The sequence below is a fragment of the Eschrichtius robustus genome, chromosome X (assembly GCF_028021215.1).
Source record: "Eschrichtius robustus isolate mEscRob2 chromosome X, mEscRob2.pri, whole genome shotgun sequence".
NCBI lineage: Eukaryota > Metazoa > Chordata > Mammalia > Artiodactyla > Eschrichtiidae > Eschrichtius > Eschrichtius robustus.
The window spans coordinates 118,869,903-118,887,710 of NC_090845.1; the positions used below are offsets into that span (position 1 = coordinate 118,869,903).

General features: G+C 49.6%; 1 protein-coding gene across 5 annotated transcripts in view; it reads left to right on the forward strand.

Moving 5' to 3' along the window:
* FHL1 (four and a half LIM domains 1) overlaps positions 1-15,479 on the forward strand; it is a 59,738-nt gene extending 44,259 nt beyond the window's left edge. Inside the window, exons 1-7 of one of the 5 annotated variants that reach the window (XM_068533276.1) lie at positions 3,966-4,030; positions 10,890-11,071; positions 11,213-11,387; positions 11,998-12,167; positions 12,614-12,800; positions 13,378-13,577; positions 13,932-15,479. In XM_068533276.1, coding sequence (XP_068389377.1) covers positions 4,009-4,030; positions 10,890-11,071; positions 11,213-11,387; positions 11,998-12,167; positions 12,614-12,800; positions 13,378-13,577; positions 13,932-14,015 — 1,020 coding nt within the window. In that variant the 5' untranslated portion in view covers positions 3,966-4,008 and the 3' untranslated portion in view covers positions 14,016-15,479. Of the gene's footprint in view, positions 1-3,965; positions 4,031-9,616; positions 9,660-10,889; positions 11,072-11,212; positions 11,388-11,997; positions 12,168-12,613; positions 12,801-13,377; positions 13,578-13,931 lie in introns of those variants that run through there. The other 4 variants (XM_068533272.1, XM_068533274.1, XM_068533273.1 and 1 more) reach the window with 4 other exon arrangements.
* The last annotated feature ends 2,329 nt before the right edge of the window (positions 15,480-17,808 follow it).

Consider the following 17,808-nt stretch of genomic DNA (forward strand, 5'->3'; position numbering starts at 1 on the left):
GAGAAAACACTTGCCGTGTGTTAATGCATTAGTAGTAGGCATGGGGAGAAGAGGAAGAATGGAAGAGAAAAATTAAGATGAAACCACTGGTAACATCCACAAAGACTCCATTCCAGCTTGTTATCATTCTCTTGCCTCTGGCGGCGACTCACAGCCAGTAAGTGAACCTGAGTAAGTTTTCAGATTTCTTCGGGAGAAGAAAACTACAGTCAGGGGAGAAGGGTGACCACAAGCCAAGCCGTGAGTGAGGAACTCCCAAGATGTGGGCCAACTAGGTCACTGAATTTGTCATGTTTGACTCTTAGGTTGCACCCCTTTGAACTTTGGAAGTTTGATCCTCCCAGTGGTATTTGCGAGGTAGAGATTCTGAGGTTCGATTGCAGGGCAAGAATCCCCACAAACATGATTCCACTGGGACCTCACCCTCATCCCTGTTTCTCTCTTGGCTTGACAACTTGGACCCTATTAAAGGGGCTTAGTTGTTGACATCTCAGAAGAACCTCCTTATAAAGCCCAAAATAAAGTGCCGTTTTTCCCCACACCGGCTCCGCCTCCCACGTCCCCCATCGCTTCCCCGATCACCCAGAATCACGACCTCAGAGGGGTCACGGCTCCTCCCCCTCTGACATACCTAAGCCGTCCTCTTGGTCCTGCCCCACAGTGTCCCTTCCAGCTCTCCTCTCCGTGCCCACTGCCCTGGGTGCCCTCATTCAGGCTGTTGCCCGCGCCATTCCTTGCCAGGCTGTGCTCTCCCCTTGCATGTGGCTGTGTGTGCCACCGTGCTCTCGTCCTGCGCTCCCGCCTGCAGGGGATTGCATCCTGCCTCTGGAGCGGGCCCTGCTCTGCTCGTACCTTTGCTCACACTGTACCCTTTCTTGGAATGGCCCCTGCCCTTCTCTGCGTGCTGCAGTATCCCCCGTTCTTCAGGGCCCAGGGCACGTACCATCCCAGCCATCTAGTCTTGTCCGATCCCCCAAACCCGATGTGATCTCTGCCTGTGATAAATCTCGGCACCACTTTCCATCTGTCTTGTCATACTCACCGTGCTGTGCCTTGCGTGCTAGTCATCTGTACGTTGATCTTGGTACACTGCAAAGGAAGGACTGTCTCTTATTCTTTGTGACCAGCAAAACATCTTGCACTGCACAGTGGGACATGTGTTCAGCAAGTGTTCTTATAAAATCAACGAATGGGTGGGGTGGTACTATCTACAGGTCGAGCCAAAGGCGGGTTAAATGTAAGTGCAGCGTGGTTGGAGGACAAGAGTGTGTAGATAACCTGAGGCAAGTGGAGTCTCGGGGGTTCTCAGGCGAGAGGGGGCCGAGGAGCTGTGATGCCCGGCGCTCACTGAGAAGTCATCCTGATGTTCGCTGGAGCAGGGGAGGCCAGAAGGCCCGAAATGCGGCCTTCAGACGCTGAAGAGATTTGTTCCTGAAACACCAGCCAGCCCCACCAACAGCATATGAAGGTGCTTTGTAAACAGTACAGTGATTATTAGGGATGCTGGTACACACATAACGTGTGATGTGAAATGAAGGTGGCTCAGACGCTGATGAAACTGGTGCCCGTTCGGGTGTCTGCTGAGGGACCGTCAAAGTTTCTGAACCACTGAGCCCCCGACTCTTCTTGCCGAGAAATTGATTTTCAGCTGACAGAGGGCCTTCTCTGTTTTGGTTTTGTGAAAGTTACAGCTTTGTGACTTGAGGACATGGGCAGTGGGGACAGATGTCAGAGCAGGTGCTGGTCATACCGCATGAAGTTCTTCGGGAGGCCGACTTCACCTGGTTGGTGCAGACTGCAGAGTGAATGCTGTCGTCGTCGTCCGGGCTCCCGGCTCACCCCGGCTGGTCGGAGTGGCTAACTGATGAATGGTCAGAAAGCAGTCCTCTTGTTTTTGTGTTTTTCCTCGTGTTTCGGGCAAAAGAGATTTCAGTTTATTTGCTCATTTTATATGGCTCTCGGTCTGTCCGTAGTCCGTTGTCACCTTTCACTTCGTGGAGGAGAGCCTTGGGCGCGCTGAGCTTATCGTTCGTGGCACGGCGAGAGGGGCGTTTAAAAACACCTCAGCTCTACCTAAAAATACACCTCACTAAAACCGAGAATTTAGTAAAGGTTAATCCTCTAATAAATTAAGAGCGTTTCCTCTGGGTGAAAAGTTTGAGTTTGTTTGAGGGGCGTGGCGTCGTTCAGACTGGCCGGTCTCCCTGCCAGAACGCAATCAGCCGAGATAAGCAAGAGGCTGCGGAGGCGCGCTGGGAGCGCAGTGCCCCTTCCCTTCTTTTCCCAGGCTTTCTCTCCTGTTTTTTTATTTTTATGTTTTTGACATGTAATAAATCTGCCTGTAACGTCCGGGGTTTTACTGTTATATCATTTTCCAGCTAACTAGGAGTTACCGACAGTTTTAGCTATCTTTTAGAATAACTTTTTTTTTTAAGTTGAATGCATACCATACTTTAATAATCCAAGACAGTTCAGCTGTTTCTCTTGAGTATGTTTCATATAACCCGTATATAACAACATTGCTGTGTTTTTAGTCAGTTTTACATTTAAGGGTCCAAAATATATTTAGAATAACTTTTCATTAAACGTTTGAAGAGCATAAGAGCCGTGAAGCGTGTATCGCTTACCTGCTGGTTCTGGGAGCAGGAAGCCAAGTAAAGCATGACCCCGGCCCTCAGCCTGGGGGGAAGATGCATGAAGAGGGTGACACCAGTGACAAGCGCTAGGCGAGACGTGGCCTGACCCGGAGCGCAGGTCGTCCCCTTTCCTTGAAGTTCAACGGCTTGAAGCCACTTTTGGGTTCCAGGTGGGACCACGTTTCCGTTTCACATGTGACTTGATTAACACTTTCCACGTCTTTTAATTCATTTTTTCAACATAGAGTTTTTGCGGGGAACACACTGGGGAAGAGGTGGGGAGAGCGGGGGCGGGGAGCATGTTTGCGATGTTAAACAGGGTGGCCGAAGAAGACGGCACTGCAAAAGCGGCTTGGAGCAAAGCCTTGAAGGAAGCAGAGGAGCAGCCGTGAGAGGCTCCGTGCTGAGGGGATGGCCGCCAGGACCCTGAGGTGGGGCGTGTCTGGAGGGCGCAGGGGCCAGCAAGGCATGAGGGCGAGGGGGGCAGGGATGAGGCTAGAGGAGGACCCGGACGGGGGCTGGTGGGGGGGGACTCACAGGCCCTCCTCAGAACCTCGGCTCGCCTGGAGCTCCATCCCGATGACCAGCCTCCGGCCACTGGATGACCTGTTGAGCCGTTACAGCATGTTAGGGCGCCATGTTTTCGTCCATATTTTTAACATTCATTGTTCCTGACAGTGAAGAGCGAGAGATTTCGTTTGTGGGACAATGTCTCTTCCTTGGTGTACATAGCGGGCGTGTATGTCTCTCCCTCCTGCCCTGCTCTGACACTAAGGAGGTACGAGGCTAGGATTGCTGTCTTCAGTATTCTCCTGATCTCTGGTGCAGACCAAGTAGGACAGAGATAATGCCCTTGATCTGTATATTCATAGTGTCTAATCGCTTTTAATTACACTGGTAGCATAAGTCTGTCTCTTATAGTTACTTTTATCATTAACAGCACAAAAATGAATTCTTCAAAGGACCAAATGCAAGCTCTTTAGGCATATAAAGTGGATTAATGAGGGTGGCTCAGCGTTACGGTATGCCAGAGCCGAGTCCAAATTTTATTCCGGTACAGGGATCACTTTCTATGTGGCCTCTCTGGCTCTGGAGCTAATTTGGATGCTGAGTAGCCCCACAGGTATTTATATGTAGTGTTTGGTATTTTTACTGGGTCCTATTCTTCTCCCTTGGATCACCTAAAATGGTTAAGAATTTTCTAGTGGGATTAAGGTTGTGATCTCTGGGGAGGGGTGGGCCATCTGCTCTTGGTTATTTTTGTGTTAGCCGCTTCCCCTTAAATGTATGTTCACAACTGAGCCACAGCCTTATCAGCTGGGCTTGAGGGAAGACTGGTCTAGGTGCTGCTCCTGAACTTGGTCTCTAAGCCATGGCTTCCCATAGACACTCAGGTAAAAGCTTCATATTCTTTATCTTCTAGGAAGCACAATTTTATTTGGGCGCTGAATCTTATGATTTGTCTAAAAGATACTTTTCGACAAAATGATTTTAGCCTTGTCTAAATAGTAAATCATAGCTCGTCTCTGTTCTGTCCTTGCCTTCTTCGAATGCTGTTTCCAAGACAAAAGATTATCCTTATTCAAGTAAAATCAGCAGTTTGAGTGCCTTATTTTTTTTTTAATGTATAAACATACTACTGTATTGTACATTTTCCAGGACATCTTATGAAGCTGAAAGAGACTGTATGAGGAAGGAGGTTTTCTTTGCTGTTTTAGGAAGTTTTTTTATTATTTATAAGATACAAATCTTCATCTTGACAGTGCTATAAATCGAATTTAAAGTGTTTAGAAAAGGTCAATCGAATATGGAGCTGGAAGGAGGAAGATTTATAACTAAGAAAGTCCATACTGACTTAACCACATCTTCTCCTTTTCTCAGAAAAGGAGAAGAACATCTTTTCCATGTTTTTTCTTCCTGAAGAAATTGCTATGATACTTTTGATATGACACGTAGGTTATTAATTGTTCTGATCAGAAAAAGGGGCGAAGGTTCGGAACTTCTAGACCGTCATTACCGTGAGAGTCTTCCTGACATTGAGGAAGCCCCTGGGCCATGGCCAAGACTCCCCCGGGATGGGGGCCGAAGGACAGCCAGTTTCCCCAGAAAGCCCGGTTCTCCGGAGTCAGCCTGCTGCCGCTCTCTCCTGCGAAGCCAGGAATGTCGCCGTGGCTCTGCTGCCCTCTGCCTAAGTAACAGTCCCCTTTCGTAGCAACCAGGCACTTCGTCCCATCTCCCAGCTTTCAGATTAAGGGGCAAAGTATTATAATTATCAGCGGCAGTCTTTTGGAAAAATTAATTTTGAAAGCTTGTAACTGCTTGTCAATATATATTTATTTTTTGCCTGTCAATACTTACACAATGGAAATACTTTGAGAAATTTCTCTTTCGTTGTTTTAAAACAAATAGGCTGTGATGGAATGCACTGCTTTAATGAATCAGTGTGCAATGTCTTCTCTGTTCCCAAGTGTTCAAGAGCTGTCTGTTTTTCTCCCCACCCCCCAGGAGCCATTTAACAAACATGGCACCACACGCCTGAGATTGTGGTAATCGGCTAACATACATATTCTCTGGGTGTAGACAACAGTCAGCTGTAGCAGTTGTTCCAGTGGACCTTGAACTCACGTTAACTCCCCGTTTTATTTACTAATTAAATGACAGAATAGGGAAATGTATCTCAAAGGTGACATATTTATAACACACCCGACCTTGATTTTTAAAGTGCACCAAATCGTGACATTATTCTTATAGTAAATCTGGAGGCTATAACTGTGACTAGACAGATTACTGACACCTTCTAGATGATTTTTAAAATCAGGAACTATCATCTTGTGTTACATTAGGTTCATAGGTCCGTGAAAGCAGTTGAGAAAGAAGTGCGCACAGAAAGAAGCCCCACAGTACCCTGACATGGACTTTGTGTGGACAAAATAGAGGCTCGGATAATTGGATGGATGAGAACCATTTTTAGGGACCGTCCACATACTTGAGAGGACGTTTCAAGGACAAGAATTGATCCTTTTGTTATTGAACACTTACCATCTGCAGAGTTGTGCAGATTTCATTCCTTTACCCTTTGGCTTTTCAGGTTGAGGACGGGGTGGGTGGGAGGGCAGTGAAGTCACCCAGCATCCTCTCCAGGCAGGGGTGTGACGGGAACGGGTGGGCGAGGGGAGCAGACCCGGTGGACTGACTTCCCGAAATAACTGGAAAGTGGTAGTCAGAAGCCTTGGTCGAGGGTGAAACTGAACGTCTTGTACTTTCAATGACCACCAAACGACCGCCTGCTACTTTGCCACAACTAGAAAAGCTGAAAACACATGTTGTGTTGGCTACCAGGTCAGAAGCCCTTTCTCTGCGGTGCGAGAGGCAGAACGTGCTGCACGTATTGTGTGCGACGTTCAGAAAAGCCCTGTGTCAGGACAGAGTGGCTCTGGCATAGGATCTGCCCGGGGTAAGTTCAGGCGCACGTAATGTTTCGTTTGATCATCTCTATGCAGCCCTCCGGATCCCGGGTGTCATCTAAACCGGGTTACCTGTGACCAGCAAGCCAAAGGAGAGTTGGCGGGGGTTTTCCTAAACGCAGCGTACCGGCGAAGTTGCTAATAACATGGAACTGTTACCTGGTCTGTTTGTAAGGGAAAAACCACTTTCCGATTTTCTGTGCAATTCTCTGAAAGCCCACTTTTCAGTGACTCGTGAGCCCCTCCCTGTCGCAGCTGTGCAGGTGTTTATCCTCCGCGTGGGGCGGCGCCTCCAGGTGCGCAGGCGCGACTGCTGCGCAAGCCTCCCTTTCATCAGCGAAGGCTTCGTTCCGTGTGTTGAATGTTCTCATACGTGGAGTGACTAACGTCCTGGTATGTTGCACTTAGCCATTAACAGACCAGAAATAACCTGCATATTTTCCCATTTGAGTTGCTGTTCATTGTTTATACTGTACATTATACCACTCGGGGAAAGCACATAGTTAGAAAAATGCTACCTAGTCATAATACTCACTTTTCCCCTAAATATTCTTATTTTGAGCCACCTGGGCAGGAGGGGAAAAATGAAGATTAGCAAGAAATCCATGAGAGAATACATATAAAGCAGAAACAAGATTATTAAATACAAATTGGATCTTCTCTAATGAGGTTTATAGTAAAAAAAACAAAAAAAACAAAAAAAAACACAGATGTTGCAATGTTATATTTCTTGTATGTGTACATGATTAAATCGGAAGCCAAAACTTTTTACTGAGATACTGAGGTTTATATAGGCCCCTCTTAGAATGTTGGATGTACTTCAGGAATTTTCTGAAAGAGGAAGCTTGTTTATTAAGTGAAGAATGATGTGTCTTTTGAAGCAGGCATAGCAAGAAAATCAGGCTACCATCTTGGAATAAATACCTAAAATTTGACACATTTCCAACTGCATTCCAACCAGTGAAGTCTTATAAAGGACTGTCAGTTAGACAGCAGCACCTTAGGGTCACAGGCGCTGCCCCCTGATTTTCTAAAACAGAAATCTTTGTTATAAAATGATTAGTCAGAGAGCTTCCCTGGGGCAAACACGTCCTGGACAAAGGCAGGAAGGGAAGTAGTGTCCTACTGGTATGTATCCAGTGTTTCATCTCACGATTGATGACGCCCTTTCCCAGATAACAGCAATAGGTCAAGGCAAACAGATCTGGAAGGTTTGGAAGGTTGAAAGGTTTTGTATTTCACGTACCTACAAATTGCTAAGGGGGTAAAAAATTATTCCCTAAGAGATACACCTAAGTCTATGTCATTCACTAAGATTAAAGAGAGCCCCAAAGAGGACGTGAAAATGCCGCCTTCATTTTTTTTCTCTATTCTTTTATTTCCAACAAGGGGAAAGAAAGGAAAGCGTAGAGCTTTTCTCTCCTCATGAAGTCAGTGCTTAACTGTGACTCATTTGGTGCAGCCCACAAATCAGGGTATTTGCTGTCTTTTAGGAACCTCTGTCAGCGTCGTCATTTATAAGCCGTTTTCTTAGAGTTGTTAACCTCTTAGAGGATAAGTAGTAACGAAATATTTTGCTCTTCTGCACGTTGTCCATATTTTATGCAGAGGTCTGATGTGGTAACTATCTCATCAGCAGGAATGTATTACTCCAGCTTCTTCCTAAGTACACTGTGTGAAGGTTTGAAATAGTTTTGGACCAAATAATCATAAGGTTAGAAAACCACAAGGTAAGCTCATTCCCGTTGCCCAAAGTTCCACTTACTGGATTTATTGCAAAAAAAAGTACTAAAGTTCATGAATTTGACATCGACATTGTTAACATGCTTTAAGTATTTCCAGCCTGTTTACTTATTAGGCAATAAAGCCTGCATTCCTAGAAGTGCCTATTTTATCTTGACAAATAAGTGTTCGCACACACATGAAAGAGGCTCGAGGCAGCTGTGGAAAGCTGTTCTAAAGGGTGTGCCCTTTGAAATCTGTCACTCATCTGGATACACGCTCTCTGGGTTTAAGTATGCATTGGCGGGGAATATGAGATGACCCTGGGCTTTTCATACTGAAGAAAGAAAAAATAATAATGCCTACAGCTAGGACTCAAAAACACCAAGTGGTGGGACCTTCCTTAGTGGTATTCACTGAATTTCCCTTCTGCTTGGTTTTACGACCCTGCACTGTAGGTGTGATAAAGTGGTGAACAGATTCAGTGACTCCATTTTCAACACTCTCTGGTTCTGCCATGTTCATTGCTGAGCCATGGATTAGTTCATCGTGTGGATGCCTAGAAACTCTTGGGCGAGTCGTGTTCTAGAATGATGAAAATAACCAATGAAGAACTTGGCGTTGGTAAAATAATAGTTTGAAAGTATGTGGCTTTAAGGTGGGAAAGGCTTGGCAGGTAAGGTCTCTCTGGTAGTATGAAACCATAGTGGTTTTCCTTCTCTCCAAAAGCTCTAAATGGAATCCACTGTGTCTTCTGGTAGTTTGTTTTTTTGTATGACATAAATACCTGTATTTTTACCATAAAGCTAGGATTCAGAAATACCATGAGACAGAACCATCCCTTAGGTGGGTCTCTGTATGGTACTCTAGTATAGAAATATTTAGAATCCATTTCTTCTTTGAATGACATCAAAAGAGAGTGATATTAAAATGAGTTGGGTTCAGACTTACTCTAAATAGAGACTTCGGTAAGAGAGGAGGGATTTTCAAATGTGGTCCAAGAAGATAGTCTCTAGCCACGCAGGAAGCCAGCGCTGTCTAATCTTACAAATTCTGACTTCCTGCCAAATGGCATTTAGGACCCACTGATAATTTAATTTCCTGGCACTTACTGTTACCGGAGATTTATTTGGTTTCTCTACACAGCTCTAAACAAGAAAGTAAATCTTCGCTGAGTGCACAATTTCAATATGGAAGAGCTAGTAAGACAAGGATTTTATGTGACATGTGAAAGGCCAACAAGAATGAATTAAGGAGAGTGATTTTCAACATTCTATCCCTGTGACAGGCGCTCTTTCCAGCGTACACGGGGGCTAAAGACAGTTTAAAAGCTGCCTTAAGTAAACAGCGCGTAGTTCAAGGAGATAGACCCTGGTTTCATCATGGCTCTACTTTTCCTTTCTAACCCAGTTATGTAAGGGAACACCCCGGTTTTCTTTTGGGGGAAAAGTGCCAGTAAGAACCGTTCTGTAGTCTCAGTAAATCTCTGAGCTGGGACACGACTGTCCCAAGCACCTGTCTTCGCACAAGACTGTCACTCCTTGGCTTCAGTGCTCAGGGGTCTGGAGAGGAGGGTCTGTGTGCGGGAGCAGGAGCTGGCGGGCCTGGGGGTGCTGCCCACCTGCCCTGGTCGGAGGCCGGTCTGAGTGCGAGTCCGCCGCCTCAGCCCAGCCCCGGCGGTGCTCAGACACAGGGTGTGGTTTCCTTAGCTCACTCTGCTGTTTGGTTGCCTACGGCAACAGGAGCCAAACAACTTGGACATGTGTTTGTATTAAAAAAACTGGGAATGGGACCCAAAGTGGGAGTCTGGGGCTGGCCAGTTAGTGGAAGAGCTGTGGTGAGTACCGGGCAACTGCTCGTTTCTTTTCCCTCGTTCTTTCTCTCTAAATTACTCCTGGGGTGTTCGCTTGCACAATAACCACGTTTGTGGGTAGTTGGAGAAATAGTCTCTGTTTTCCTGTTTCCTGGGCAAATTAAATAATTGCTGTCTATTTACCCGTGTAAGTTTCTTTCTCAGGGAGAGAGGAAGAAATTAGCGTCTGCTTACAGAAGTTGGGAGCTAATAGAAACTCACATTCGGTACCTCTTTGGTGGCAGGATTAACAGAGTGCTTTTTAGTCCCTGTGATTCCGGGGGTGGGGGCGGGGTGGGACGGAGTAGTTCATATGAAGGCGATGGAGGGGGTTCTTGGAATAACCATTTTCCCCCAGATTACACTTTAAAATTGCAAATGTCCTAAATCGTATAGTTCATTGACTGTATTGACCCTTAGTTGCTTAAACAAAGGGGGATTTGATTTTGGCGCATCACAAAACCGAATGTCACTGTGACAGATAGTTCACATTTGCAAAACTGGCCGGTATGCGTCAAGAGTGCCTTTTAAATAAGTCCTCTCTTGCCTGATTGCTTGGGCCTCAAAAGTCAGTAAACTATCTTGGAAATAATTCTTTAGGATCTTTTCAGGGATTAAAAAGTGCTCTGGCAGATTTAAAATAAAAGCGGACATTTAAAATAAATTAATAAGCATTGCTTACGTGCCTAGCGTGGTCCAGAGTCAGCAGTAAGTTTCTGTTCAGATGAACTGCATTTTGCAGGGAGGAGGACAGCCGGGCGTCCGGAGGATGCTCTCCCGCTGAGGAAGTTGTAGGCGGGGGTTCCTGGTTCGGCCTCTAGTGAGGGCCTGGGCACCTCCCTCCCTGCCAGCTGGGCTGCCCGCCTGCAGACTCGGCCCAGAGAGCTGTGTCCTTGTCCTTTGGTGTAGGCTCGGCCTCCCCTCCTGCCTGCCCCGTCCCAGCCCTGCCCTCACTCACCCCACCACTTGGGGCCCCGTGCCCACCAGAACCCTTGTCCCCCTCCCCCAGTGTCCTCTGTGAGGCAGCGCTGTGGTGGGATGGCCCAGCGGGACTCTCTCTCCCGGGGCCCCGGGGCCTCACCGCGGGGCGCTTTCATCGCAGGAGTCACGGTGAAGCGCCTGTCACCTGGGTCCCGTGGTGGCCTCCCCAGAGCCCCTCGGGCCACGCTCCGGCCTCCCCGTTGGTCATTTGTCCCACCTGCTCGTCCCCCGCAGGTCCCTCCAGCTACAAGGTGGGCACCATGGCTGAGAAATTCAACTGCCACTACTGCAGGGACGCCCTGCAGGGAAAGAAGTACGTGCAGAAGGACGGCCACCACTGCTGCCTCAAGTGCTTCGACAAGTTCTGCGCCAACACGTGCGTGGAGTGCCGCAAGCCCATCGGCGCCGACGCCAAGGTAGCGGCCGCGGGGGTGGGCGGGGCCGAGGGTGGACCTGGACGGGGCGCCGGCCCTTCCGCTCGGGCTCTGGTGTGAGGGACCGTGTCATCTTGACGGGAGGCCCCGCTCACGGCGTCCGGCCCCCTGCTTGGTTCCCAGGAGGTGCACTACAAGAACCGCTACTGGCACGACACCTGCTTCCGCTGCGCCAAGTGCCTCCGCTCCTTGGCCAATGAGACCTTCGTGGCCAAGGACAACAAGATCCTGTGCAACAAGTGCACCACTCGGGAGGACTCCCCCAAGTGCAAGGGCTGCTTCAAGCCGATCGTGGCAGGTACCGGCCGCACTCAGCCCCAGGGCAGCCAGGGAGGAGGCCCTGAGGGCAGACGTGGCGTGGGGTTGCTTGCGGTGATGGGGCTGGTGCTGCTGGCAGCCGCGGCCGGAGTTCAGCGTATATATGCACGCATATATATACACGTATATATGTGTACACATATATGCTCGCACACACGCACACACTCGGCAACTAAAGAACACTGGAGAGAACTGTCTGTGGCAAGAGAAGGAAGTGAAAAGTATGTAGCGCTTTCTCACTTGGGATAGTAAGTGATCGAAGCATGCTTCTTCCTTAGGGTGTAATTCTGGGTCACGTAGTCCCCCGTTGAATCTTGGAGTCCACGAAGGCCATGGGGGTGGGGGGGTGGGGGTTCAGGCATCTGACCCTAAATCACTACAGCCGGGGTCCCCTCCCTGACAGAGTCTGGGTTGGCATGACCACAGGAGGACGCGGTAGAGAAGCCCCTGCGGGTAGGTGAATGGAAGCGTGAGGCCAAGAACTGCAGGGCCTGCATTTCCTCCCCTCTGGAGGGCCCAGGACGGCGCCAGCGGATGCAGCCCCCTGCAGAGCACTGTCAGTGGGGCTACCCCGTCTCTTCCCCCCGCAGGAGATCAGAACGTGGAGTACAAGGGCACCGTCTGGCACAAAGAGTGCTTCACCTGCAGCAACTGCAAGCAAGTCATCGGGACGGGAAGCTTCTTCCCTAAAGGGGAGGACTTCTACTGCGTGACTTGCCACGAGACCAAGTTTGCCAAGCATTGCGTGAAGTGCAACAAGGTACGTGTCAAGGGAGTTCTGCGCTGACCATTGCTTCTAGAGGCGTTTGACAGTTTGCAGAGCACTTGCACACACACTATCCCATTCCATCCTCACGACAGCCCTGCGACGTAGGAATTACTATTCTCGTTTTACAGATGAGGAGACTGTGGTAGTAGAAAGCCGTGCCCAGGCCCGGGCAGGCTGTCCGTGGGCACACTGGCTCTGGAGGCCGGCCTCCTCCACCCAGTTGCTGTGTAGTAACCTCGCACAGGGGCCTGCCTTCTCTGAACCTCAGTGTCTTCATCTGTAACTGGGGGATAATAATAGCGCCTGCCTCCCATGGCCGTTGTGGCGATTCAATGAGATATTGTAGACCAGAGCGCCCAGCACAGTGCCTGGCACGTAGTAGGCATTCAACAAAATGGTTGTTGAATCTGAATCCGGTGCTACACTCCCTGGTCTAGGCCATCACATCTGGAGGAATCACTTACCAGGATCAGCCCTGGCATGCCGAGTGCTTTGTGTGTGTTACCTGCTCTAAGAAGCTGGCTGGGCAGCGTTTCACCGCTGTGGAGGACCAGTATTACTGCGTGGATTGCTACAAGAACTTTGTGGCCAAGAAGTGTGCTGGATGCAAGAACCCCATCACTGGTAGGCTAAAGAGTCCTTGCTAAGTCTGCCAGGCTAGGTTTTGCGCATGGTAACCATCTCTCATTTTCCTACGTCGTCGGTTTCATCCACAAAGGCCCCAGAGAATGCCCTCTCCCCCTGCCACTGTGGTCCCGAAGGCCCCCAAATAGTTTGGATTCTCCCCCAGGCCAGGTTAGCCTTTGCAACACAGAACACTTCTGACGACTGCCAACTAACTAACGCTGCTGCCGGAGATCACGAGCCTGAGACCCACGGCCACGGGCAGGCACTGCGCGGGGATGCTGGGGGGAGGGGTGGGGGGGGGAGAGGAGCGGGATGGGCTGAGGTGGGGGAGGGGAGGGGAGGGGAGTGGGGGGAGGCCGGAGAGCGAGAAGCTGGGATGAGAACACCCCATAGCGGAAGGCTAGCTCAGAGGTGCCAGTGGGCAGTTCTTTTGCGATCAGGAGCCGAGCTAATCACTTCATTCCTCATCTCGCGGCCGCGGTCCACGTGCCCTGGGCCCTCTCCCCACCTCCAATTTTCCCATCTCCCGGGGAGCCTTGAAATGTACATTTGAGAAGACTTTTGCCATCCTCAGGGAAAAGGACTGTGTCAAGAGTGAGCCACCCAGTCTCTAAAGCTAGGAAGCCCCCAGTGTGCCACGGGAAACGCTTGCCTCTCACCCTGTTTCCCAGCGCCAACCTCCGGGGCAGGCATCCGGGTGGAGAGAGGACTTGTCCCTCGTGGGTGGTGGTTCTTTATAGAAAAAATCGAAGCTTAGCAGCTCCTCGAGGCCCGGTAAGTGCACACCCCACAAACAGCCCAAGTTTGCCTCCTGGTGGCCACTTTGATGCCATGGCCCTGACCTAAATCAAAGAAACTGGTTGTGCTGGGAGGTCGGTGCGCGTCAGTCACAGGGCGATGGCGGTGGCAGGGGATGTGGGTTCTGGAGAGCAGGGGGCCCTCGACTGAGCTCTGGCATCTTCTCAGGTCCCGGCGGCGCGGGGGACGGTGCGCGGTGGAGCGGGGGGCCGGGCTCCGGGCGGACGCTGCCCGCGTGCTTGTCGGCTCCGTGAATGGGCAAGGCGGCGGCCTGGCTGCCACCTGTGTCCACTCAGCTGTCGCTTTTGTTTGCTTTTGTTTCCTCCACAGGGTTTGGTAAAGGCTCCAGTGTGGTGGCCTATGAAGGACAATCCTGGCACGACTACTGCTTCCACTGCAAAAAATGCTCCATGAATCTGGCCAACAAGCGCTTTGTTTTCCATCAGGAGCAAGTGTATTGCCCCGACTGTGCCAAAAAGCTGTAAAGTGACAGGGGCTCCTGTCCTGTAAAATGGAATTTGAGTCTTGTTCCTCGTGTCCTTGCCCTCTGCCCAGCACCACCCATAGGGCGAGAGCGGCCTTTCACCTCTTCAGGGTTGCTCCTTCTGTCTTTCCTCCCATTTTACAGTTACTACTCAAGTAAGGGCACACAGTGATCATATTAGGATTTAGCAAAAAGCAACCCTGCAGCAAAGTTAATTTCTCCATAGCTGCAATTAGCAAACGAACACTTAGCTAGATTGACTCTTCTGCATGTTTATCATAGAGCAGAAAAGTGCTGACCATGTAGCTGCTTAGTGATGTAAGCAAGAAGCCTAAGAGATTAAAGCCCCCCACTGAGATGCCTCTTGTGGCTCAGCTGGGACCCACCGTGTCGGTTACGCGACACATCAGAGTTGCAGCGGCTGCTCCAACTCGGCTGCTCACCCTGTTCTGTGAGCAGAAAGAACTTACGAAATGCATGGTTTAACTTCCTCATCAAGACCTTCCTTCTGTTCTTTTGTGCTTTCAAATGACTAACACGGATTTCCAGAAAATTAACAAACAACATTTGAATTTAGCTGTAATTCTCAACTGACCTTTTCCCTGTACTAACTAACGTTTGATTTCCCCGTGTGGCGTGTTTTCTGAGCGTTCCTACTTTCAAACATGGAACGTGCAGGTGACTTGGAAAGTGTAGGCAGATCTGAGAAAACAAGCCTGTTTCAGAAGAACGTCATCACAGTGAATACTTCTGGAAGCTTAACAAAACTAACCCAGCTGTCCTTTATCTTTTTTTAATTAATAATATTTTCGTTTTAATTAATAGCAATATAGCTTATTGGGTTTGGAGACTTGCATGGAAATATTTTAGCCCCCTCAGACGTTCCTGCAGTTTTGAAAGTCATCCTACAGAAGTAACCATAAAACTCGAGAGGGATAGGTGAGCAGGCGCCAGGACTGTCATTGACACGGATATGACATTTCCCAACAGTGACAAGTGGAATCCCTTGTAACACAGTACTTGTCTGCTCTGTGTCCGTGTGTTAATAAACAGGCCCGCCAAGTCCCTTCTCTTGGGATTCTGAGGACTGTTCCTCAAGAGCTTAGCTGGCTCTCTGGGGGCATGCGGAGGCCACTGTCCCCGCAGGCAGAACCGGATTTCCACGTAGCGCTTACCTGAGATGCAGGATCACCTACTTACTGTATTCTAGCTACATTGTTATATTACATAGTATAACGAGACGATATCAAGAGTACACATGTAATGACAGTGCATATTAACATTCTTGTAGGAGTGCTTAGAGAAGCCGATGCCTCATTTCTACATTTTGTCATTAGCTATGATCATCTGACAGTTCAGTGTATCCTTACAGAAATAAAGCAGCATATAAATAACTTGCCTCCTGACTTCTGATTCTGTCCGGCGCAATTGTTCTAAGGTGATGATACTGCTGATCCAGAAACCGGAATACCTTTTCCTTCCTTCGAGGAGATGCTCAGTTCAGTGCGGTCGAGTGCAACTACACGAATTACAAACAAGATAAAACAAACCTGTAACAGCACTTGGATCCAGTTAAAAACAGTACCAAAAAACCCCATTCTGACCCCAAATAACATTTCCCAGATGTTCATATCCCTTAAAAAGAGCACACTGATTTCCTTTGGCCAGGGGGTTGGGGGTGGGAAGGGAACTGCAGCTGAAGTTTTGTCATCGAGAGGTCATCCCGTCCCTGTTTTGTCGGCTGCCCTTTCCCTGTGGCCCCTGGAGCCCCGAGCTGTGGCGAACGCTGCTGTGCCCTCCACTGCCGCTCCTCCACCGTCGGGCCTTCAGAAGAAGGCGCCCCCCCACCCCCACCTTGAGGCTGCCGCTTATTTGGGAGGCTGCTCACCGGGGCCCCTGTATCTCAGGGGTGGGGGGCATGGGGACGGTGTGGGCAGAGGTGGAGGTAGCTTGTAGATCATCACGGCCACACCCCCGAGGCTCAGGTTCTTCGGGCGTCCAAGCCGTCCACGCCATGTGGTCGTTTCGGGACGGCGTTGGGTGCCCAGCGACATGGGTGTCTGCTGCAGGCTCCTCAGGTGGAAGGGTCCCCAGGATACTTCAGCTAAAGGCAGAGGCGGGAGGAGAGGGCCTCGTCTTTGAGGAGCCTCATGCCCAGGGTAATCACAGGACAGAACCCCTTTGGGGCTAACATTTGCTGTGTTTGTTTGTTAGGAGTCAAAACCTGTCTATAGGAAACCGTGAGCATTTCTATGAATGGGGAGAGTGTGAGTGAGTGTGTGTGTGTGTGTGTGTGTGTGTCTGGTCATCTCCTGGGGTACCAAGGAAGTGGGGGTGGGGTAGGGAGTTGGGATGGCACCCCTCTGCTTCCCAAGGGAGCTGGGTGACAGGCAGTGGCAAGGGACGGAGCCTCTGCGCGGGCAAGCCCTGGACCTCGGCAGCACCCAGACCTGCCTCTGTGACCTCGTGCCTTCCCTTCCTGGTCCCCCTCCTCATCGCACTGAATTTATTACTTCTTCGCTCTCCAGTCCACTGATGGCTCCAACTACCTCTCTCAGCCCCTTCTCCCGCTTTATCTGCCCGAGATTCTACCCTCTATCACTTCCACCATTCTTGGCCCCCTCAATCCTGTCACCCTTTGATTCCCATCCCACTCAGCCTGCAAAACCCCGGCCCACGCCAGGGCCGAAGAGCTCTGTGGAGAAAAAGCTGCACAGCTAGACTCCAGCCCTCAACCCTGCCTGAGATGGCCTGTATCCCCGAGCCACCACCTTCTTCCCCCAGCAGCAGGCCCACCAGCAGTGGGCCTCTAGCTATTGCTTGCCACGAGACACCTGCCCTCAACGCTGAAGTAAGCGCCTTACACAATTATACCTAGTCCTCAAACAGCCAACACGGGCACTGTTGCCCCATTTTCCAAGTGAGAAAACTGAAGATCACACAGCAAGTAAGTGACAGAACACCACCCTGGGCACACCTCTAGCCCAAGCTAGAAGGCTTATGACACTGCACTGTCACAGAGCGGGGACGCCGTCTGTTCACCGCATCACAATGAGGAAAGCATCACGCACAGCGCTCAGGAGTCAATTTTAAGAGTGACAACCTAAGACTCAGGAGGGGAAATTTCTAGTTACCAAATTTTCAGCTGAGAACACTTCTCTCCCTCATAGTGAAGGGGAATCAGAGTATCACGAACATAATCTACTTTGGGGTAACAGGGTGAGTTCTGGAGCTGTACTGCCTGGCTTCAAATCCTGGCTGCACAGCCACTTTCCAGTTATGAGACCTTGGGCAGGTCACCTAACCTCTCTGAGCTGGCTTCCTCGCCTGTAAAACGAGACAGAATTCCTATCTTACAGAATCACATGCACATTGCGTGATAATACAAACGCTTATTTTATTAAACACAGCAACTGACCCAAGAAAAGCGACACCCAAGAAAAGCATTCAATAAACATTAGCAGTTATTTTTATCTCTAGCACCAAAGATAGTATGTTATGTTACCCACCATGCAAGCCACAAGATACTGTTCCCACCCCCAAAGCGATAATGGGGTGTGACTTGAGAATCAGACTTGAATTTGAACACCAGGTCTGCCTCTTTCTAGTTGTGTAACCTTGAACAAATGCCAATCTCCACTAATCTGTGTCCTAGGTAAAAATGAATACCCACAGCTCACAGGGTTGTTGTGAGGGTTTAAAATGATACCTATAAAGTACCTG